Source organism: Arachis hypogaea, chromosome 20 (assembly GCF_003086295.3).
Source record: "Arachis hypogaea cultivar Tifrunner chromosome 20, arahy.Tifrunner.gnm2.J5K5, whole genome shotgun sequence".
Classification (NCBI taxonomy): Eukaryota; Viridiplantae; Streptophyta; class Magnoliopsida; order Fabales; family Fabaceae; genus Arachis; species Arachis hypogaea.
Genome location: NC_092055.1, coordinates 423,129 through 447,793, shown reverse-complemented (window position 1 = coordinate 447,793; position 24,665 = coordinate 423,129). Strand labels below are relative to the sequence as shown.

The 24,665-nt window shown below is 33.9% G+C and overlaps 4 protein-coding genes across 6 annotated transcripts; 2 read left to right on the top strand and 2 right to left on the bottom strand.

Annotated features, from left to right (window-relative positions):
- Positions 1 to 562: 562 nt before the first annotated feature.
- LOC112784770 (protein PIN-LIKES 3) lies at positions 563 to 5,668 on the top strand. Of its 3 annotated transcripts, none has more exons than XM_025828090.3 (11): positions 563 to 703; positions 1,305 to 1,492; positions 1,599 to 1,678; positions 1,775 to 1,899; positions 2,427 to 2,548; positions 2,720 to 2,917; positions 3,020 to 3,112; positions 3,344 to 3,444; positions 4,062 to 4,114; positions 4,763 to 4,948; positions 5,343 to 5,668. In XM_025828090.3, exons 2-11 carry the CDS (start codon positions 1,358 to 1,360, stop codon positions 5,465 to 5,467), a joined length of 1,218 nt encoding a protein of 405 aa, XP_025683875.1. In that variant the 5' UTR covers positions 563 to 703; positions 1,305 to 1,357; the 3' UTR covers positions 5,468 to 5,668. The 3 variants fall into 3 exon arrangements, with proteins under 3 accessions (XP_025683875.1, XP_072085809.1, XP_025683877.1); XM_072229708.1 differs by having other exon boundaries at positions 582 to 703; positions 1,443 to 1,492; XM_025828092.3 differs by having other exon boundaries at positions 698 to 1,005.
- Positions 5,669 to 6,117: 449 nt separating this feature from the next.
- On the bottom strand, positions 6,118 to 14,241 carry LOC112782305 (diacylglycerol O-acyltransferase 2D). Its single transcript, XM_025824649.3, has 9 exons — positions 14,025 to 14,241; positions 13,229 to 13,303; positions 9,814 to 9,899; positions 9,309 to 9,415; positions 9,068 to 9,223; positions 7,899 to 7,985; positions 7,705 to 7,802; positions 7,142 to 7,229; positions 6,118 to 6,620 (listed from the first exon to the last, which is right to left on the bottom strand). Exons 1-9 carry the CDS (start codon positions 14,204 to 14,206, stop codon positions 6,519 to 6,521), a joined length of 981 nt encoding a protein of 326 aa, XP_025680434.1. The 5' UTR covers positions 14,207 to 14,241; the 3' UTR covers positions 6,118 to 6,518.
- A 3,601-nt stretch (positions 14,242 to 17,842) lies between these two features.
- Positions 17,843 to 19,489, top strand: LOC112783408 (uncharacterized). The gene is made up of 3 exons (XM_025826345.1): positions 17,843 to 18,718; positions 18,839 to 18,978; positions 19,030 to 19,489. The coding sequence occupies exons 1-3, from the start codon at positions 17,843 to 17,845 to the stop codon at positions 19,487 to 19,489; spliced, it is 1,476 nt and encodes a 491-aa protein (XP_025682130.1).
- A 999-nt stretch (positions 19,490 to 20,488) lies between these two features.
- Positions 20,489 to 24,471, bottom strand: LOC112783814 (diacylglycerol O-acyltransferase 2D). Its single transcript, XM_025826886.3, has 9 exons — positions 23,999 to 24,471; positions 23,523 to 23,597; positions 23,303 to 23,388; positions 22,555 to 22,661; positions 22,313 to 22,468; positions 21,770 to 21,856; positions 21,530 to 21,627; positions 21,282 to 21,369; positions 20,489 to 21,014 (listed from the first exon to the last, which is right to left on the bottom strand). Exons 1-9 carry the CDS (start codon positions 24,202 to 24,204, stop codon positions 20,913 to 20,915), a joined length of 1,005 nt encoding a protein of 334 aa, XP_025682671.1. The 5' UTR covers positions 24,205 to 24,471; the 3' UTR covers positions 20,489 to 20,912.
- Between the last annotated feature and the right edge of the window lie 194 nt (positions 24,472 to 24,665).

Here is a 24,665-nt window from a genome sequence, read left to right as displayed (position 1 = left end):
ACAAAATGATTGAAAAAAATCTTAATTTCAAATAAACTAAATTAATTGTAAAAGTTATCTTTATTAATTTCTATGCATTTATTTTTACAAAAATAATATATGTATATCGAATTAAATTATCAATATATATGTAGTTTAATTCATTTTGAATGTGTATTTTATATTGGTGATCGATTTTAATGTAAACCTAATATAATTGTAATTTTTATTTATTTGATAAAATTACTAATAAAATTTAAATTAATTGAAATTATCTAATTTCTAAATAAAAATTTAAAAATAGATATTTGTTTGAACAAGGAGATAGTGCATATAGAATAGCATTTTTAATATATAGAATAATAATATTTATTTTCAATGGTTTCCAAAATAATATTTCTATATCTATATTTTTCCTCTTTTATTTTTTTTTCTGATTGAATTTTTATATTAAAATTAAATATATCTTTTTATTCCCCGTTCTTATCATTATCATATGGCTCACTTTTTGTTTCAAAATTAAATATATCTTTTTCATAAATTCCTTTGTTTTTTATTCTCTATAAATTAAACCTTATATATATATATATAGTTTTTATTCTCCTTAGCGTTTTGTTGCAACACGTAAATGTTCCTCTCATGACACCATTTTCTTCTTCCTTATCATCTCAGCCATCACTATAACACCATCAAGCTAAGGCAAAAACCATTTCTCTCTATTCAGGTGAGGAATCTAAAAATTTATTACAGTCACCATATATATATATAGCACGTATTCATTCTTATTTTCATTGCATGTGTTCAACCATAATCAAATATATATATATATATATATATATATATATATATAATTATGAATCACATGCCACCCATATTTTTGTTTCTTTTGTATTGATATATGTTTAATTAATAATTAAAAATTATATATATCACTGTATCATTGTCAGTTAATCTTCTGCATATCAATGTCAGTTGGTCACATTGTGTTCAGTGTTTGTGTCAGTTCATTGGAAGATGCATTTATTGGTAATTTACTGTGTACGAATTTATTATCTAATAAGGGATGAATAAATTAAATATAATTATTATTATTAAAAAAAAAAGATTTTTTATGCACCCCATTAATTAATATGTATATAATAAGACATTGAAGTTAATTCCTCTTATGTTCATATGATTTGGAATAAAAAGGTTGCTTGGTGTTATGTGAATGCTTGTCGGTTTCTTTCTTTTTTGTTGGGGTTATGTTTTTTTGTTATTTTCAATGTGAACAATGTAATTCAGAATCTATTTTTTTTCACATGAATTATTATTATTGTGTGTAGGATTATATTACATTACACCTTGTTGAAAGTGCAAGAACTTGTGACAATAATAGATGGGGTTTCTGGAGCTCTTTAGTGTTGCTTCCTTTCCAGTGATCAAAGTCTTGCTTGTTACTGCAATTGGTTTGTTTCTTGCAGTGGATCAGATTAGTATTCTTGGAGAAGATTCAAGGAAGAAAGTCAATCATGTAAGCTTTTATTAATTTGTTTCTGTGTAACTTGCTAATCCTAAAATATGATTTATGATAGCCAACTTTAATTACTTGTAGCATTGATCTTATTTTTCTGTGACAGCTTGTATTTTATGTGTTCAATCCTTCATTGGTTGGTAGCAGTTTGGCCAAAACAATTACTTTGGAGAGTTTTCTATTAGTGTGAGTATTGTTTTGTGATCATAACTAATTAGAGGATTATTATTATTATTATTGGTTTGTTGAATTGAATTTGACATATTTGGTTGTGTGAATTAGGTGGTTCATGCCAATCAACATTCTTGCTACATTCATATTAGGATCAGGATTAGGATGGATTGTGATTAAGATCACAAGGCCTCCAAAACACATTGAAGGTCTAATAGTAGGTTGCTGTTCTGCAGGTACATACATACATACATACATACATACATACATACATACATACATACATACATACATACATACATATGATGCTTTCACTAAGGCACCCTTTTTGGCTAGTAAGTCTTTTAGTTCAAAAATTAAGTAAATTGGGAAAATTTCATTGCAAGACAGAGAAATTATGCATGTTTTTGTATCTATCTCTTCCTCTAAACAAATTTCTGTGTCACAATATCTTTGTATTTCTATGCTGAGATAGTTATCATGGCATATTTGAGAAATCTTAGATAACCAAAATGGAAATATTGTTAGATAATGTCTATAATCATATTAGAGCTCATATGTTTCTGTTAATTTGTACAAAGTTGTTCAGATTCTTCAACAGAATATGTAATTCTAGGAAACAATGTTACTTCAATGTAACATGAGACTGGTGTCAAAGATTTTTACACATGAAAACTTTGGAATGTGTCATTTCTGTGATTTTGTTTATCTTACTTAAGCTTCAAACTTCATGTATTCATTCATTCATCATAATGTGAAACAGGAAACTTGGGAAACTTGCTGGTAATTATTATTCCAGCCACATGTAAAGAAAAAGGAAGTCCTTTTGGAGATCCTGATCTCTGCTATCAATATGGAATGGCTTATGCTACACTTTCTATGGCGGTATGTAACTGTCGTTTTATCTGTATGATTCTCGAAATAAACATTGTGTTCTGTTCTGAAATAGTTCAATACTTGTTGGTGAATCTATTCTAGAATGAAAGAATGAATGAAGAAAACAAAGGGGTTAATTTGTTCTAATTTTGATTATTACTACTCATTGGGGAACCTTAGATTGGAGCAGTTTTCTTATGGTCTTATGTTTACAACATAATAAGAATTTCATCAAGTAGACTCCAAAAAGAAGGCACCAACAAAGTGAAGGCTTCAGGGGAAATATCTCACTCAGAAACTCTTAATCCTGCAAAAGACACATTGGATGATGCATACACCATTCTGCTTCCAACCCCAGAATCTCAGGAAAAACTCAAGGTTGCCACAAAAAAAACATTGTATATATTCATGAGTTTAATTTAGATAAGCAAGTTTTGTTAATTTTCACCACACAATAATATTTTGGTGTCATTTCTCCAGATTTCAATGTCAAAAAGAATTAAGAACCAAGTGGAGAAGATTGTTAGCAATGTCAATTGGAAATCCATGTTTGCACCATCAACCATTGGAGCAGTATGACACTTTATTCTCTCTTAAAATTCATATTTTGTATGCATTTTTGTAATATAGGCTGCACTAGTACCTTAGTTTTGTCTGCAAATGATGAGTGCATAAAGTTAGTCTCACATCGAAGAAAACAATAAAAAATGAAAAATTTATAAGATGAGAAACCCATTAAATTGTATGGATTTCTAAACAAAGGTATTATATATTTTGTTTTGTTTTTCTCTTTTTCCATCATAGATTTGTGGCTTTATGATTGGTGTAATTCCCCAATTAAGAAATGTATTGATTGGAAGTGATGCTCCACTTCGTGTGGTTGAAGACTCTGCATCCATGTTGGGGTATGCCTCTCAAAACTTGCTCATCACGATTTTAAATTATAAGTCTATGTTTAAAATAAGAGTGAATACCTCACCCGACCCTGACAATTATCTCGAAAAGACAAGGCCCCAAAAAAAAAGCACTTAATCCAGTCATTGGTATTTTTTTTTGGACTGATTAGCCCCTGTGACAAAAAAAATAACATTGACTTTTTTTTGGTACAGGGATCTCGTTGTTCTTTCGAAGTAATTATCAAGGATCGAGTTTGATTTTTTTTTTTGTCAAGAGCCTCGTTGTCTTTCGAGATAATTGTCAGGGCTGTTTTGAGTTTTTCTCTTAAAATGATATACATACCATTTTTTATAAAGCACTTTAATATTGTTTGATCCACCTTACATAACTAAAAGGAAAAAAGTAACTTTCTTACATGTTTTTGCATGTTCCAAAAGTTCAAAGAATAACTAAACAGCTACTTTAGTTTTTATATAAATGTATTATGTATGTAACCCTTAAATAGAGGTGAACTTTAACTAATGCATGCACTTTCTATTTTCTTAATTATATGTTGTCTAAGTAATTTTATGCCATTATTTTGTCTCTGGATTCTAAAGAATACAACTGATTTTCAATTTTTCAGTGATGCAGCTATTCCAACCGTCACACTTATAATGGGTGCAAACCTACTCAGAGGTACACTATGAAAAATTGAAAATGTTATTAATTATAGGAATTTAATTAAAAGTGTTTAGTTATAAGAAATTGATTGAAAATTGTCGTGAAATTATAAAAATCTCTCTAAGGAACTAAATCTACATTTTATCATTATTTTTTAACCACTATACCGATTTTTTGAACAAAAATTGTTTTATGTATATTAAAAACCAATTATTATTATATATTTGTGTATATATATATATATATATATATTCATTTTGATTCACAATTTTTTTTCTAACTAAATATTCAGACATAAAAATAATTAAATATGTCATAATAATATAATTAAATTTATAATAAACGAATAATCAGTAATATAATAAAACTTTTTATGAGATGCTAAATACTTATTTTAGAGGTAATGACTTATATATTGATAACTGATGTATATAGAGCTGGCAATTCATACCCTACCTGCAGGTATCCAATCCGGTCCAACCTGTTCGAGTAGGGTAGGTTACCCGACCCGCTGCGAGTAGGGTAGGGTACGGTCTGGATATGCTTGCGGGTAGAGTTAGGGTAGGGTCCAGACCCTACCCTACTCTATCCATTGCCAGCCATAGATGTATATTACATGATTTTTTTTTTCTTTGTAAATTAATGTTATGAATGCATTTCCAGGCTTAAGGGGAGCAAGTACCCCATTATGGACGATTGTGGGAATTATTGTTGTTCGGTACATTTTTCTGCCACTTTTGGGTGTTGTGGTTGTTAAAGGAGCAATACACTTGGGTTTGGTTCAGTCTGATCCCTTATTTCAATTTGTTCTACTTCTTCAATATTCACTTCCACCAGCTATGAATATAGGTACACACACATTTATTCCTACTTTTTAATTACCAATTTTATTCATTATCATACTAATAATATTCTCCAAAATTAGATTATGAAAATATACATTAACTTTTTTTTCTTCTAAAATTGAGATAATGTTATATTTGATTGATATTCATGTATTTTTTTGAAATGTAACACTAATTCTATTTTATACAAGGTGGAAACTCAGGTGCAGTCGACTTCACGTGAAGTTGATATCTGAAAGCCGTTAAATGATTTGACTGATTTGACTAAATTTTTATCTAACGGCTCTCAACTATTAACTTCACATGAAGTCGACTTCACCTGAGTTTTCACCTTTATACAAAGAATCAACTGCGTGTGAAACTTTTAGAGATAACTAACCATGAGTCCACGTTGTTAGGAACTATGGCTCAATTGTTTGGATCAGGTGAAAGTGAATGCTCTGTAATCATGCTATGGACATATGCTTTGGCTTCAATTGCTGTAACTCTTTGGTCAACCTTCTTCATGTGGCTAGTTGCCTGATTTTGTATTCATATAATAATTATTTCATTTTTATTAATTATTTTATTTCTATAGTATTATTTCCCCTCAAGTTTTCACTAACTTTATTTTAGCAATTGGTGATATTGACAAAATGTTAAAGAGAAAGAAGAGTAGGTAAAGAAATTGTTGCATGTATACATGTATAGCTACATTCTGAAGTGTCATAATATTGTTGATGAAGTGCTTGTTTGAGTGTCAAATATTAAGTTGTTAGAAAAATATTTTTTTAATAAAAAAGATTTTTTTTTAGTATATTTGGTAAAATTTTAATAGTAAAAATAAAAATATTAAAAATTTTTTTTTTTAGAAATTATAATTTATATCCTTTTTTTTAAAGATTGTTTTTACTTAAAGAAATATTTTATATTGTTGTACTTGAATATAATTGCTAAAAAAAAATATTTACATAAAAGATATCTAAACATAAAATTATTTTTACTTTTTTATAAGATCTTTTAAAAAAAATCACTTGAAAATAATCTTTTTGTAAAGACTCACCCAAATAAATCCAAAGTCTTAACTATAATACTTTAGAATATGCAACTTTTATCCGTAACAAAAGGGTCTTATTTAATTAAGAACAAAAACAAAGTAAATAATGAATGAAGATTCAAAGAATGAAAAAAGTATAAAACTGAATGTGAATGATATTATTGGAATGACACAATATGAGTTACTATATCTGGGAATTGGAGTGTTCCTTAATTAATTATAAAGAGGAATACTTTACACTAATAGAGAATGACATAATTATTAAGGTGAATTCCCAAATAGGAAAACACAAGACAACTACTTAACTGATGAATTTATTATATTAAGAAAAATATGAAATAAGAAAGGTGGAAATTCAGGTAAAGTTGACTTCACCTAAAGTTGATACTTGAGAGCCGTTAGATGATTTGACTGATTTGACTAAATTTTTATCTAACGGCTCTCAAGTATCAACTTCACGTGAAGTCAAGTTCACTTGAGTTTTCACCAATAAAGAATACACATACACGATCATATTCATGCATGGCCTTGCTTGTAATCAAACAATTTTCAACGAAAGGTTTGGATATCCAGCTTGAGTTTTGTACCGTTCAAAAAGATCTTCAACTGCTTCAATAAACTGACTTTGTACTTTGCCAACCTAAAATTTATTTTCCATCTACTGTTAGTGTTCAAGTAGAATAAAATATTGTTAGAAGACTAAAAGTTTTAATTTCTCAAAATATCTATTATATAGAACAAAAAATGTATGAAAAAGAAGATATATATACAATTCTTGAAAAAAATCCAAAATAGCCCCTGACAATTACTTCGAAAGACAACAGGCCTTTGAAAAAAAAAACTTCAATCTGGTCCCTGATAATTACCTCGAAAGGACAACGAGATCCTTGTGCCAAAAAAAATTAATATTATTTTTTTTGCACAAGGGCTAATCAGTCCCAAAAAAAAAATCAGAAGCCGAATTTAGTGTTTTTTTTTCTTGGTAGCCTCGTTGTCCTTTCGAGATAATTGTCAAGGCCGTATGGGGTATTCACTCTACATTCTTTGAGTAACGCATTACCTTTTTCTTTTCTTTCTAAACTAACATAAAAATATATATATATATATATATATATATATATATATATATATATATATATATATATATATATATATATATACCTCCTCCACGGTTGGTTCTGGAATTTTGTTGACCTCAATAGGTTTACCCACCACAACATATATTGGACGTTTGAATGGTATTGGAGACCTGAATAGAAAAGAGGACTTGTGCTAAAATTATATTTTCTCAGCCTCAAAAATGAAAAATTACTTAGGTTAATTATATTCTATAAAAAAAATTCTCAAAAGATGCAATATAATATTAACTAAATCGTTTAGCGGCAATTCAAGTCCAAGTGTCACTAAAGCGTTTAGCAATGGTTGAAAACCGCCACAAACTATAATTACTATTGTAATAATTCTTTAGATAAATTCATGGATTCTAACCATATTTAGTAGAAATTTACATACACGGTTGTTTTCATGTAAAGTGATAATTAAGAATCATTAGATCATAATTTAGTTAAATTTGTCAAATCATTTAACCGTTCTTAGTTATTGATTTTATATAAAAACAACTGTACGTGAATCTCCACGTTTTTATTTATACACCACCTTCAATCATTTCTATCCAAAATTCTAATTATCCAAAAGGTACATTGACATAAAAAATAAACACAAACCCGAAAATTCCCCAAAAAAATATTGGGGGGAATTTGATGGCCGTTGCAAAATTGAGAATCAACTTCCAATTTGGTTTCCACCAATTATAGATATCTGACTATATATAGCACCATTGCATCAAAAGAGAAATTGTAGTTAGTTAAAATAAAAAACATGAAGTATTAAAAGGAATAATATAGATCCATGAAATTACCTGTCCAAAGCAGAAAACTGGAACAAGAGGTTTGCCCTTCTCCATTGCTACGCGGACAAATCCTCTTCTTTCCTTAAGAAAGATAACCTATAAAATACAAAATAATTAAATCATAAATGAAAATAGTAATTAAATCCTCTTCAATGATTCCATCAGTCCATCTTATCCAATGCTAGAAATAGGATAATGCAACAACACAATAAATTTAAAGTGAAAACTCAGGTGCAGTCGACTTCACGTGAAGTTGATAGATGAGAGTCGTTAGATGGTTTGACTGATTTGAGTGGGTGTCCGCGGATCGGATCGGATCGGATATGGCCGAAAATTCGATCCGATCCGCACAATTTCCATCGGATCGGATCGGATATGATATCCGTACTTTTTAGTGCCGGATCCGATCCGATCCGATCCGTACATTTGCGGATCGGATCGGATCGGATATCGGATATATCCGCATAATTAAACCTTCTCTTTTTAATCGTATTTCTATGTAAAAGAATTCGATAAAAATATTTCTTTCATATTTTTAAACTTATTTATTCCTAAAATATTTTTAATCAAACTCTCTCTACATAACAAAAATAAAATAATACAATATATGAATAATAATTACTAACTAAAAGATACAAACAAGTAAATATAATACCAAACATATATATATATTTATTTATTTATTTTTTAATTATTATAGTGTGGATCTGCGGATCCGCGGATGTAGAGCAGATATCCGCGATCCGATCCGCAAAGGGTGTGGATTGGATCCGATTAATTTGCGGATCGGATCTTATCCGCAATTTTCGGATCGGATGCGGATATTTACCGCGGATCTGCGGATACGATCCGATCCATGGACACCCCTAGATTTGACTAAATTTTCATCTAACGGCTCTCAACTATCAACTTCACGTGAAGTCGGCTGCACCTGAGTTTCCACCTAAATTTAAATAAAAACACATATAGAAAACATTAATACTCCATTTGTTTTATAATATTTATTCCATTTGCATTTTTAAAGGTTTTAAAATATGTCATATTTATAAATATTTAGGGGGTATTAATTTTTTCTCTAATTAATTTATTCATAATAATAATATAAGTTGATTAAAAAATAATGATAACTTTTGATATATGAATAATTATATAGAAATGAAGGAAGAAATTAAATGCACCTCAGAACTATACTCCATGAGAGATATTTCTCGCCATCCACCAGGCACAAGAATGCAACTATAGCCAGAATCCAATAGCGACACAAAATTTTTCTTCGACACTGATGTAAAACCCAACCAAGTCCATATGTGTCTCAAAAATGGTATATAAAATATCTACAGAAAATTTTAAAATTATATACTTATTAATGATAATCATTACAAAAAAATAATTAAATTCTCAAGTAGAAAAAAAGCTTACCACACTGCTTGCAAGAACTTTTATCTTAGGAAGAGGTATGAGACCTGTGCTGCTTGTTAGTGCAATAATGCCATTCGACAAAATTGAATGTGGTTCATAACCAAAAACTGCACATTAATAGGGCCATAAAATAACAAAATGATTTCACTCACCAAAATAATAATTTATTTTAATAATATAGAATAACAAAATCTTAATCATAATTAAAATTCAATCTAGTCTACAATTAATTAGCATGAGCTCATATATTATAAGTTTAATGTGATTAAATATTTTTTGATAGATTTATCGTCATGAACATATTTTAAAAATAGAAATTTAATTTTGAATGTAAATAAAATGTTATGTTATTCCACACTCTATGCATACCTCACAATTTAATTTTAAATGAAACGAAGAACAAAAGAAATATATACTTTGTAGGTATATAAAAATGTTATACTATCAAGTAATTAAGCATAGTAATTATACTGTAAAATTTAATCAAGAGTAGTTTGGTTCAAACCATAAGCACGATTAGGATTGAAGGCCTTTATATCCTCTACATGAAGTGTCACGGGAAAATAACTGCAAGCATGTTTGCATATAAACCTGAAAAATAGAAAATAAAAATAGAAACAGAAAACAAGGTTTATATTTGGTTAGTTAATAATTGGTCTGTGTTTTATTTTTCTTTTATAACTGGTACCTAATTTATTTATTTTTTTTTATCAATAATAGGTGTGGACTTATTTGTTATAATTTTTTTTAGTGTGAGTACAGTATATAAAGTGTACATAGTATATAACGTGTAATAAAAAAAAAAGTCTAGGGGCCAGCAACTTTTGTGTTTTTCTGGCGAGCACTTAACCATCAAAACAAAAGTGAGTGATCTCTCATCATTAGATGTAATCTCACACCATTAAAAACACTATTGATGGCCAATTGATGGTTACAAAACACCAAAATTGCTGGCCCCCTAGCATTCATCATAAAAAAATAATTTTTAAAGAAATTTTTCATTCTTTTCAAAATGAGAAGAACTTATTTTTCTCTCTCTTAATCCCTTCTGCTTTATCAAATCATCAACATCACAACTTGAATAGCTTAGACCATGAGATTATTTTTATGGTGTAGTGGATGCGGAGAGCAACCAAGCTCTGAATCAAATTGAAAAAGTTGTAAATTGAGATCCAAGCTTCGCCAATTTTGCCATTTTCTTTCTTTTCCTAATTTTTCTTTCCACATCTCCTTTTCCCTTTCCTTACCTCTTCCTTCAAACTCATCCAATAGAGTTTTATGAGAGGCTATTTCGCAAGATTCTTTTTTTGTGAACATAGCTGTTCCTATCAACGAGTTAGAACATAGCTGTTCATTGATTTCTCAAAATGGCAGACATGTAAACAGATCCTCGAGTGATGGTTTTGACCATCATAGCAATGCCAATCTCCTCCATCAACTCACGAATCTTTAATCTCAAATTTCGAAGAACACCACAAGTCCGATCAATATCAATCAAAACCTTATTTTCTTCTCCCTAGAAAAAAATTAGGCTTATTTTTTCTACATTAACAAATTCAAGAACAAAATTAGACCCAAAAGTCAGAAAAACAGCCTTTTTCAGTTTTAAATTAGGAACAAAAGGTTTTTGACTTATTAATTTAAAATAAAAAGAAATTTTCATATCTAGCCATGTAACTTTCTATGAAACTCATTTTTCATTTTCATATTCCACTACACTGACATTCTTGTGCTACCCACTCGTACTCCACAATGTATTGATATTTTTCAACATGATACACCATCCACACATTATTTGTCACTACCCACACATACCACACTCACAGATTCAAATAAATATTTCTCAAGCTCAATTCACTCACCAATTTTCTCACACATCATTGCACCCATTACCACACCACACACTATAACAATGCACCTGCATCACAAAACTACGACATCACACATGACTGCATCACTAAAAAATATGAAAGTATAAAAAAATCGCCTGCTTATTTAAAGGACTACCATTGTATGATAAACCCACGCAGCTCACTCTAGCAACTTTGCCAATTCTAATTCTTTATATCTTATCTCATAATACTTATCATATGATAAACTAACCCCAAAATATAAGTCCATTTTTCAAGCGTTCACCTCAAATCTAGAATCTAATACTTATGAGGAAGCAGCTACACATGAATGTTGGAGAAAAGCAATACAAGTTGAATTGACAGCTCTAGATTAGAGCAGAATTTGGTGTCTCACTGAACTCCCAAAAGGCAAGAAGACTGTGGGTTGCAAATGGATTTTTCGGATAAAATTCAATCCCGATGGCACCATAGAAAGGCACAAAACGAGCTAGTTGCAAAAGCATTTACTCAAGTACAATGAGTGGATTATAGTGATACTTTTAGTCCAGTTGTCAAAATGACTACCCTACGAGTAATGTTAGCATTAGCAATTGACAAAAAAAATGGCATTTGAAACAGTTGGAGGTCAATACTGCCTTCTTTCATGGAGATTTGGACAAGAAAGTTTATATGAAAATACCACTCGATTTGGCTGTGTCACAACTAGGTTTGATTTGTAAATTACAAAAGTCTCTATATGATTATAAGCAGTTTTTTTATGATTCCCTCTTCATCAAGAAACAATATGAAAACTTCACTGCTATTTTAGTATATATTGATGAATTGGTTTTAACCGGGAATGACATTGGCAAAATCAATTCCATCAAGCAAATTTTGGATGACAAATTCAAAATAAAGGATATTGGTGATCTCAAGTACTTCTTGGGAATGGAAGTAGCACGCACTAACTCTATAATTCACATTTATCAGCCTGGAGTACGCCATGGACCTTCTCAAAGATTTTGGTTATCTAGATTGCAAGCCTCTCTCCACCCCATTTGATTATAGTCAGAAACTCTCGAAGGAATCAGGTACCATTTTAACGGACAACATTACTTATAGACAACTCATCGACCGACTCATTTACCTCACAAATACTAGACCTGATATCTCTTATGCTGTGGGACGTTTGAGCCAGTTTTTGGACTATGCAACCACTTCTCACCTACAGGATACTTTTTGCGTACTCCGATATTTAAAACGCAGACCTGCAACTGGTCTATTCTTCTCCTCTACTTCTAATCTGTATCTTACCGGATTTGCTGACGCTGACTGGGCTACCTGTGCCGATACTCGTCTTTCCGTTTTCGGTTTGGAAACTCTCTCATTAGATAGAAGAGTAAGAAGCACACCACCGTTGCCAAGTCCTTGCAGAAGTTGAATATAGGTCTCTTGTTGTTGCCACTTGTGAAGCTAGTTGATTATCTTTCTTAATGGATTTTATTGGTTTACCGCTTCAAAAGTCTATCACTCTATCCTAGACAACCAGTCAGCCATTCAGATCGCCAATAATTCCATCTTTCATGAAAGAACCAAACACATTGAAGTAGATTGTAACATTGTTCGTGAAAAGTATTTGTTTGGTCTCATTCATCTTATGCTAGTTCGTTCCAAAGACCAACCTGCTGATTTTCTTACCAAAATTTTGCTACCGGGTCCTTTTCTTACTAATGTTTCCAAGCTAGGATGGTTAGATTTATACAATTCTAGCTTGCGGAAGGGTGTTACCTAGTTTATTTTTTTTATCAATAGTAGATGTAAGCTTATTTGTTGTAATTTTTGGATGGGACTACAGTACATAAAGAGTACATAGTATATAAAGTGTAATAACTTAACAAATATTTTTTAAAGGAATTTTTCATTCTTTTCAAAATGAGAAAAACTTATTTTTCTATCTCTTAATCCCTTTTAATTCATCAAACCATCAACATCACAGTTTAAACAATTTAGAGCATGAAATTTTCTTCAAAAACGGGATAAAAAATATTCCATAAACAAAAATAGAAATCCAACAAAGTAACCACTAACCTGGACAATTTTTGACCAAATTTACTATTTTCATCGATAGGAATCGCCACAAACACAAACAGCAAAGCAAATGTCCTGTCATACAATGTAAAAAGACTTTTCTTTCTTAATATTATTTTTTTAGAAAAAATATTAACAGTTAGTAACAAAAATAAAAAAAAGGAATTAAATCACTCTTTGAAAATATAGCCACATGAAAGTAGCCTTCTAAAATATTTGGAAATCAATTTGTTTGCCTCTTTTTTTGAAACTCTTATGCCGTATTTGTTTATAAGAACGAGATTGTGACAAAATTAACATGTGACATGAATAAAAGTATTGTGTATAGACATTGAATTAATGTATTTTATATTCATTCTGACAAAAAAGACACATAAACACTAATAAAAAATTATATTTTTATAATTCAATTTACTTTATCATCAAATAGAATATAAATGTCTTTGTCATTTATATCTTATTTTTAGTATATTGTCTTGTTCTCACAAACAAATACAGTCTTATATTCATATAAATTGAAGAATAAAATATCCCTTAATTTAAAAATAATAAATTTATCTATCAAAATTTGACAAATTAATTTCTTACTATTGAAAAGAGGTGAACATACTAATAATAGTTTTCTCTAAGATGCCTAAGTTGAAAAGATCAGAGGATAATTAAGCTTTTATTTTTATATTTTATTATTTGTACACATTAAAAAACCCAAAGCCATATTTGTATTTTCATGTAAGATTTTGTTTTATGACAATACATGTGTGAGAGTGAGAGGACGACGAGAGAGATGAAGACTCACAAGAGTGCCTTTGAGAAAGGGAGGAAAAGAAGCGAGAAGAGAGTGAAGGCACCATTGAAGTGAATAGGTCCCAACCACAGTGCCAATGCCACCGTTGTTTTCAGGCCTTTCAACAACTTATTGCACGAAGACACATCGCCGGCGAACACCTTATTGGACCTGAACACCTTCTCCTCCGCCATGTTTCTCGCTCTATCTATAACATGTGTTGTGTTTAATTTATAACGTTTGAGTACGATATCAACTATCATTTATACCCTACATCAATTAATTAGATTTAAAGATTGACGTTACCTCTCTTACTGTACTAATTTTGTGTGTACAGTATTTTTTGTATTTTTTTATTTAATAATGAGAACGATGCTTGTGAGGTAAATTAAATGTTATGAAATATGGATGGAAAGCAACAGTGTCAGACACATGGGATATAATAAAAACATGGCAGAAAGGGAAGTTAGGAAGTAGTTGAGACAGAAAGGAAAAATTAATTAGTTGCTGTCTTGATATTCTTTGGGTAAAGTCGTGTGTGTCTATATATAGCATATGCAGCAAGCTAAGAGAACTTGGCGAATTATTCAGTAACTAAAAATAGAAGAACTTTATTTCAGTAACTCTGTTCTCATTCTATTCCAAATGTGAAGGCAATTTTGTCCTTCTCTCTATTAGTAGAGTTTGTCCTTGCCATGCATACGCAATAGCAACAAATTACATATAGAATTCAGAAAATTTGAACTATAAGACTTATTTAAAAAAAATGAATTAACCAATTCACCGACTTTAAGTTGGTTGGCCAATACCATCCTTATTCATTGTAGTATTGCCCGCAATAAATTAAAAATGAATGAGATAATCTGACGTGGAATCTAGCAATTTATTTGAAGATAGCTTTCAGTAATAAATTTGGTTACATCTCAAAAAATATGTAATTTAAAATCTCCATAAGAGTACATCGAGAGTACACATAGAGAAAAGAGCATGGTTCTAAAAATCGAACCGGACCGATCGGTTCAATCGGGTTAACCGAGAACCGGTCTTCTAGCCGATTTTGTTGAAGTGAAAAATCGTCTAACAAAAAACCGGTGAAAAAACTGGTCAAATCGGCGGTTAACTGGTGAACCGCTTGAATCGGACGGTTTTTTACCGATTTTTAGTTTATATATATATATACCCCCCTCCCTTCTCTCTCACACACACCCACAACCCACTAATTCAGTCACCACTCACCACCCAGCCCCTCTCTCTCTGTCTCTGATCTCCACATGAAACCCTAGCCGCTCTCTTTCTCCCAGACCACCAGCAACAGCAGCCAGCGACCAGCACCACCATCACCGACGAACTCTTCTCCTCAGCCAGTGTCGAGCCCCGCCGTTGCGATTCTCTTCTCCTGGATCGCTTCACCTCGCGTCGCCAGGTATGCTCGCTGTTGATGTCACTGCCTCTGTCTTCGTCGTCGTTGGCCACCTTGAAATCATGTCTCCGTCGGTCCATCCTCATCGTCGATCCCTCTCTCTCGCGCGTCAAGCCTGTCTTCAATCCCCTCTGTGACCGAGCTCACTTCTCCTCTTCCATCGCCGTCACTTGGATTCCTCCTTCGCCGCCGATCTTCAATTTACTTTTACTTGCTTTTGTACTTTTTTTTTGTTTCTGATTTCTGATTCTGAGTTTGAGTTTGCTAATTTCTGCTTAGCTTGAGTTTTTGAATTTCTGAGTTTGTAAGCAGATCCCTACCCTGCTTCAGTTTTTATTTTTGGGAGTTAATTGCTGTTTTTGGATTTGATTATGTTGATTGTTATTTGTTTGTCTGGGTTAATTGTTGTTTTTTCATTGCTGTTTTCTGCATTTGATTTCTGTTGAGTGCTGCTATCTTCTGCTTTTTTCCCCTCCAAATGCACTTGATACCCTAAGTCAAAATTCTGCTGCAGACTCAACAGGTTCGGTACCCATGTTTGGTATGGTCATATGGGTTAAAGACTGATAGGGGAAGAGCTGGAGTGTAGGAGTTGGGGGAGTGTTGGTGTGAACAAGTATCAGACTGGAAAGGATACAATTGTAGGAAGATGATTAGAATGATTTGGGGAATTTTGGTTGCAATACCACTAAGTTAATTGCATGGTGAGCGTGCCTAAATATCATGGTTGTGGCAAGAAGGTTGAGAATGAAATCTTGGCTTGAGCTAAGATCAAGGAGATAGAACCTTGAGTTTTAATTTGTCTCTCCTGTTGAGAGTTCCATCCCTCCTGATGAGAGAAAAAAATGTGAGCTAGTTTTGTGAAGTGGGTTTGGGCTATGCTCCTAAGGTCTCTAAAGAATCTGAGAGAGACAAATACTATGTTCAAAGGATATAGTCACTGCTTCCACTGATGGAATTGGAAAAGCCATGGCACTTGAATTGCCATCAAAGGGCTCACTCAACCTTCTCTTAGTTGGTAGAAACCCTTTAAAACTTGATGCCACATAACTACCGGAAAAAGAAAACTTGAGGCCACATCAGAGGATATAATAATAATGAGGAGGATGATGATTAGATTCATTTTATATGGCAATTTACGCTTCAATAATAATGGCAATTTACGTAAATAAAATGATTGAAGAAAACGTTTATGTAAATACAATATTGGCAATTTTCGGAAGCAAATGCAATAAACGCAACTATATATAATTCGCTACACCCTGTAGCGGAAATCAATTGCACGTAATCCGCTACAGGGTACTGCGGATTACGTTGAGGACTGATTTAGTCATAAACCGCTACACCCTGTAGCGGTTTATGCTCAAATGATGCTACACTCATAATCCGCTACACCCTGTAGCGGATTATGAACAATGTGGATTGATGGGAAGATGCTATATATACCCAACAAGTTGTGTAGAGTGTCATTCTCATTCATTCATCACTTGAGGAATGGAGAGTGAAGAGAGCTTTTTGGTGTTAGTGCATCATTCTGGAAAAATAAAAAAAGAGTAAGAGGCACGGTGTGAAGTTTACAGACAGAGAACCGTTGAGTGTTTTTGTCAGGTCGTCTGATACACTGTTGGATCTGAAGAGCAGTATACTGCAGAAGTTGGTTGTGGGTGGCACAAAGTGGGTGAAGAAGCTGTTCTACAAGATACCTATTGCGGTTGTGTCAACTGGCGTGCAATATGAAACGTTCGTGTTACGAACAGATGAAGATATGCGGGTGTTGTTTCATTGTCGTCGGAGTTTTCCGAAAGTGAGGATACATGAGTTGTTTGCGAAGCTGGAACATGGGATCGATAGTTCTGGTGCATCCGCTCCAAACCCCTAGTCCACCACGATGGGTGGTGCCTCTACCTCGATGCCCGTCGTTGCACCTGAGTGTTTGTTGGAGTATCGGCCAGCCGGTCCAGTTGGGGCATTCACCTCAACTCATCCATCTGCAAATGTAGAACATGAGGGGGAACCGGATCGGATGGAAAATGCTATGCAAGGGGATGACTCCGATGAAGAGCCTGTTGACATTGGAGGGGACAGCGATGATGAAATTTCGACAAATCCAGGAACATGTCAACCACCGTCAAGTGCCGGCACACATGAGCAACCTGCACATTATTCTACCCTGGATCTGGGAGCCATCAGCCAACCGACAGATCCAGCACTAACCTTTGGGGTTCGAGGCTTGCACGAGAAAAATTCTGTAGCTGAATTTCAAGTTGGCCAATCTTTCCATAGTAAGGAGGAAGCTGTGCTTACTGTAAAGGATTACAGCATTCGGCGCGGTGTTGAGTATAGAGTGATGGAGTCAGATCATCTTAAGTACCATGGGAGATGCAAGGAGTTTGGGAAGGGTTGCACATAGATGATTCGCATCAGCCTTCGAGCACGGAAGGGAACCTGGGAGGTTCGGCGGTACAACGGACCACACACATGCTTGGCTACATCGATATCCAGCGACCACCGACAACTAGATTATCACGTGATCTGTGCCAAGATCTTTTCTCTGGTTCGCGCCAATGCGGCGGTATCGATAAAGGTGTTGCAAGAAGCTACCGAAGGAACGTACGGGTTCAAGACAAGTTACAGGAAGACGTGGTTGGCAAAACAGAAGGCGATAGCACAGATATACGGGGACTGGGAAGAGTCCTACGCCGAGCTACCTCGTTGGATCCTTGGTGTGCAGTCCACCATGGAGGGGACGGTTACGTTGTTGAAGACATCTCCGATTCGCGTCGGTGATGACGTGGATGACTCAACCGTGTACTTTCATCGTCTTTTCTGGACGTTTCCTCCTTATGTTGAAGCTTTCCGACATTGCAAGCCGTTGGTAAGCATAGACGGTACTCATCTGTATGGCAAGTATGGAGGGACTTTGCTCCTGACCATCGCTCAAGATGGGAACTCCAACATCTTGCCTATTGCTTTCAGTCTCGTGGAGGGGGAAAATGCCGAGTCTTGGTCTTTCTTCGTGACCAACCTGAGGCAACATGTGACTCCGCAACAGGGGATACTGGTCATTTCAGATAGGCACAATGGCATCAAGGCTGCATTGGAGAACCCGAACAGTGGGTGGTTACCCCCGCATGCGTACCAAGCATTTTGTATTCGGCATGTTGCAGCTAACTTCGCACTCAGTTTCAAAGGCACAGATGCAAAGCGTTTGCTTGTGAACGCTGCTTATGCGAAGATTGAGGCAGAGTTTGACTATTGGTTTGATATAATGCGGAATGAGAATCCGGCAATGTGTGATTAGGCGAACAGAATAGAATACGATAAATGGACTCAGCACCAGGATGGTGGCAGACGGTTCGGTCACATGACGACCAATATATCTGAGTGTGTTAATTCTTTTCTGAAGGGTACACGGAATCTTCCGGTTACCGCCCTAGTCAAGTCCACATATGGTCGGCTAGCGGAGTTGTTCGTGATTCGTGGTCAGACGGCAGAGGCTCAATTGGCCAGTGGTGCCAAGTTCTGCCAGTCTTTTATGAAGGCGATGTAGCGCAACTTGAAAGACTCCAGATGTTTCACTATCACCCTGTTCGATAGACAGCAGTCTGAGTACACCGTTGCCGAGACGACGCCCACCGGGAGATTTTCACTTGGGACGTACCAAGTTTACCTCCAGCACCGTACATGCGATTGTGGATACTTTCAAGCTCTCCATTACCCATGTTGCCATGCGATTGCATGTTGTGCCCAGTCACGGCTTGACTGGTCCATCTATGTCAACGAGGTCTACACCATGCAGAAGGTGTTCAGGGTGTACCAGATGGGTTTCGTGCCGCCAATACCGGAGGGACTTTGGCCACCTTATGACGGTCCGACCATTATTCCGGACCCCAGCTTGAGGCGTTGCCGTGATGGCCGACCGAGGTCTACCAGAATCCGGAACAACATGGATGAGGCCGACCCTAACCGACCGAAGCGGTGCGGGCTCTGTAGACAGCCTGGGCACACGCGTAGGTCTTGCCCCCAGAGAGGCTCCACCGTTGCCGGTAGTTCGTAGGACTTATAGTCTGTGTGCTTCTAGTTTTTTGAATTTTATATTCTCCTGTAGCAATTTACGCTTTCGGATGTTAGTGTTAGTTCCTTTCCTGTGTTAGTGTTAGTTCCTTTCGTGTGTTTGTGTTAGTCTTGGATCCGACCTATTTGTATGACTTATGATTTATGCCTAATGTAGAAATTTAATCCGTGTTACTGTTAATGCCTCGTGCCTATTATATTTCTATGGCTTATTATTTATGAACACTTATAACTTCGTACATTTTGCATCACGAGTTGTTACTGTAAGACTGGTATATATAGGCATCTTCCCATCAATCCACATTGTTCATAATCCGCTACAGGGTGTAGCGGATTATGAGTGTAGCACCATTTGAGCATAAACCGCTACAGGATGTAGCGGTTTATGACTAAATCAATCATCAACATAATCCGCGGTACCTTGTAGCGGATTACGTGCAATTGATTTCCGCTACAGGGTGTAGCAGATTATATATAGTTGCGTTTATTGCATTTGCGTCTGAAAATTACCAATGTTGTATTTGCGTAAACGTTTTCTTCAATCATTTTATTTGCGTAAATTGCCCCAATAATAATGTATATTGCTTAAAAACATATATTTTAATTTTGATGCACCGTGTAAAACGTTTTATACAATCGTACAATTATATCCATTCTTTTAAATGACTATTCACACAATTAATATGAAAAGAGTAATTTTTTTTACTGATGTGACATTACGTAATTAAATACACGTATAAAATTACTTTATACTGAGAGTGTATCAAAATTAAATTCAAAAAATATTATCCAAACATTTCTCATCAGCTTAATTTTTTTTTCATGGGCTCAATTTTTCATTTTCCTTTTAGCTTGGTATAATATGTTGTTGTTAGGCAATATTTCTCTCTCTCTATTTGATGCCCGTAGCAAGGTTGGCACAACCATCGATAGACATTAGCCCATAACAAACCCCACCAAACAATAACAAAAGAGCCCAAAATAAGTTCAATATAACCTTTATCTATGGTTGATACTTGATAGTCATAAAATAAATAATTAGTAATTACAACTGTGTGCCAAAATAATTAATCCACTACACCACAAGCTCCTCGCCAATGAGAGAGAAGAGGAATAATAAATAATACACAAACAATAAAAATAAGAAACCTCCACTTAAGTTTAATACTTATTACACTCAACACCTTCCTTATTCAGTTATTTGAAAATATGCGTCAGATTAACTTTGTTATTTACAATAGATAAGAGAAGCGTGATTCTTAAAACAAGGAAGGGTGCCATGTACAATATCAATATATAAAATAAGGAATGCACATGTAATCCTTCAACCAAGAAGAATGTCAAAGTGTAATAAGCATAAACTCTAAGAAAGATTGGTGTAATTCCCCAGAATATTGGACTAATCATCAGACAATTCTCAACTCAAGGTTTGGATATCCAGCACGAGCTTTGTACCGTTCAAAAAGATCTTGAAGTGATGCAACAAACTGACTATGCACCGTAGCAACCTAATATGGAGAAAGATATCAAATTTACAAACAATATTAGAGATACCTCACATGCTTTACATTGAAATATAAGGTTCCATAAAAGGTTTGAATAAGGTTTTTTTTTTTTTCATGGAAGCTAGAATCTTTAGTGAAAGCATAACACAAGTCAATGTAATGAACATTTTGTAGATGAATAAGGAACAATGCTAGAGGAAAAAAATGCAGCATGTTAATATGTTATCCCAGGATAACTTAATGGATAAACACCGCATGATGGACATATACCTCTTCTGTTGTTGGTTCTGGATTTTTGTCAAGCTCAATCGGTCTCCCCACAACAACATACATTGGATGCTTGAATGGTATTGGAGATCTAGAAGTTGAAGAGATAATTTGTGTTAAAAGATTAAACCAACTCAACTTCAAATATAAATTTAGTTACCCTGATTTTTCATGGAAGAAACATTGTCTAGTGAAAACATGGATAACGAAAATGATGAGGATTAACAAATTGGGATGTAGAAGAAACACACCCGAAAATTCCCCAAAAGTATATGGGGGTGAACTTGATAGCCCTTGCAAAATTCAGAATTAACTTCCCACCAGGTTTCCACCACTTATAGATATCTGACTATAGCAAACATTGCAGTGATGAAGGAAAATGAGAAATGGTAGTTAATGACAAACATAAATCAGTAACACTAACATATAAGGATGTGAAACACTAAATAATTTTTAGTGTTGTAAAGCTGATTTGGACAAGAAATAAGTACCTGTCCAAAACAGAAAACCGGAACAAGGGGTTGGCCCTTCTGCATGGCTATGCGGATAAATCCTTTTCTTGCCTTGAGATAGGCAGTCTACAGGGTAAAAATATCTTAATATCACTGACCCATTTAAAGTTTTTAACATAAATCATGCAATGACAATAATGATGCTCATCTTGAAAGACACAATTTATTTCAAATCCTCTTCAGCCTGTCTTTAAAATTAGTAGAAAGGAGAAATACAGCACAAAACCAAATATCAAGAAAAACCAGCAAGATGTAGGCACTAAAAGATCTAACTAACACAATGTACTCCTTAATTATATTTACAACTTTTTTAGGAATTTTTTGACTATACACTAATATAATCATACAAGGAAAACGTAGACTAGTATGTCATGTTATAGGATAGTTGGCCTCAACCATTTACATAGCATTAGAAGGGAAATTTTTCCCATAACAATATAATACTAAACTTTGCATCAATCATAGCACTACAATTATCAAAAATAGAATAGAAATACTAAAAAGGAGTAAAATGGAACCCACCTCAGTACCATGCTCCATGAGAAATGTTTCTTGCACTCCACCAGGTATTAAAATGCAACTGTAGCCATTATCCAACAGGGAGAGGAAGTTTTTCTTTGTTGCTGGTGTAAGACCCAACCATGTCCATATGTGTCTCAAAAATGGTGTATAGAATACCTATGCATCAAATGAGAAAATTTTAATGTTACATACTTAAGAACCAATTACAAAGCAGAGTTGCAATTCTCAAGCGAAAGCCTTACCGCACTGCTAGCAAGAACCTTTATCTTTGGAAGAGGCATAAACCCTGTGTTGTCGGCTAGCGCAACAACACCAATTGGCAAAACCGAATGTGGTTCAAAACCAAAAACTGCACGAAGTGCATACTCATGTTAGTATCAATAGCCAGCAATTGATAAAATACAATAAAAACAGGTACCATCACAATGGTTAACTAAACAACTGGACCCCATATTTTTCACTTCAATACATTGCAAAATCCTTAAATTTGGGTCAGGCTATTGGCAGACTATGCACTGCCTGTTTTGACTCCATACTAACCATTATTTGTAGCTACAATTTCTTAAATTATTAATGATAAGTAGAAATTTTCTTTGTTAAAGTCAAACATTAATAAATAATAGTACTCCTATTCCAATTCCACTATACACATTTATTCATGAAAATTTAAGAATACAAGTTCAAAAATCTCAGGTTAAGTTACACTTTTCAAACTTGTTGACATCATTCTCTGAGTCATTTATGTGGTAAATAATGGTAATTTCCAAACACCATTCATTTATAATACCACTTTTCTTTATAACACTTTTCTTCCTAAAACAAACCGACACAACAAAATTACAAGAAAACAAGTTTCCTTTTTTTACATTCCCATCAAACTTTCCAACATAAAAAGGAAAAAGATTGGAAATGAAAACAATAAGAATTCAACATAAAGCATTAAACAAAAACATTCATTAAAATGGAATCAACAATAGTTTTGATTCAAACCATAAGCACGATTAGAATTGAAGGCCTTTATGTCTTCAACATGAAGCGTGATAGGAAAATAACTGCAAGCATTCTTGCATATGTACCTGAAAACGCATCCAATCATTATTTTATTTTATTTTGATTAAAAGAAAGGATAGGAGAATGTCACTGAAAAGAAGGGGAAAAAAAAAAAGGAGAAAGTCCAGCATCAAAAAACAAAAAGCTAAAAAGGCTCTACCTGGACAATTTTCGTCCGAATTTGCTCTTTTCATCAATTGGAATCACCATGAACACAAACAGCAAAGCAAAAACCCTGTCATGCAACGCAAAAATAAAAAATAAAAACATTTAACAAAAATGAGAATTATAAAAAAATAGCTTTGAAGAGGCAACAAAAAAAATGGTTAAAAAGAAATACTTATATTCATCCTTCAACAACATATCCAGACATGAAACTAATCTTTAGGGGGAAAAATAAAAATAAAAATTAGACATCAATTGAGCTACTTAACTTGTTGCTTCGAATGAAGGTCAATTTTAGTCCTCTAATGCAATGTAATATAGTCAAACATTAATTTGATCACTAATAATAATTAAAAAAACAATAATTTGATCCTTAGAGTAATAAAATTTATCCTTTCGGTTAACAGATTAAATTTTTACTAGCAACCATTAAATATCATGTTTAAAAAATAAAATAAAATAAAAACTCACAATAGAGCTTTGGAGAGAGGTAGAAAGAGAAGAGCGAAGAGCATCAAAGCGCCGTTGAAGTGAATAGCTCCAAGCCACAACGCAAGCGCCAGCGTCGTTTTGAAGCCCTTCGATTTCGAAGACGACTCCGGCGCGAACACTTCCGTGGACCTGAAGACCTTCTCCTCCGCCGGCGGCGCCACCGTGACGTTCCCTCGGACTTCCATGTTTGGATTCGGTGGCTGTTGAAGTTCCAATCGTCAATGCGAGTGTGGTGTGCTTATGAAGGAAGCGGGGACAAAATTTCGCAGATTTTGGAGGGTAAATTTGTCATTTTGAGTTCGTCTCTCGGAGTTTCCGTCTACTTCTTTGGCAGTTGGCACTTCGCACATGCTTCCATTTTCTTTTTTTTTTTTTAATTAAAAATATGTAAACTATTTTCCCAGGTCAAGGTGGGGTGGTGGGCGTTAAGAAAAAAGAATTGTATTTGCATTAAGGAGGAGGGCACTCAGATAATCACGCCTAAAACGTCTTTTTTTAAAGATGTCTTTATGTTGTGTTTTAATTGGTTTTGGTATAATTTATTCGGTGTTCCTCATCACATATTATTAAATTCCTCAAAAGATTTTCTTTCCAAAAACAATAAAAAACATTTAATTTAGACTAAAACAAAAAAGGTAATAGATTA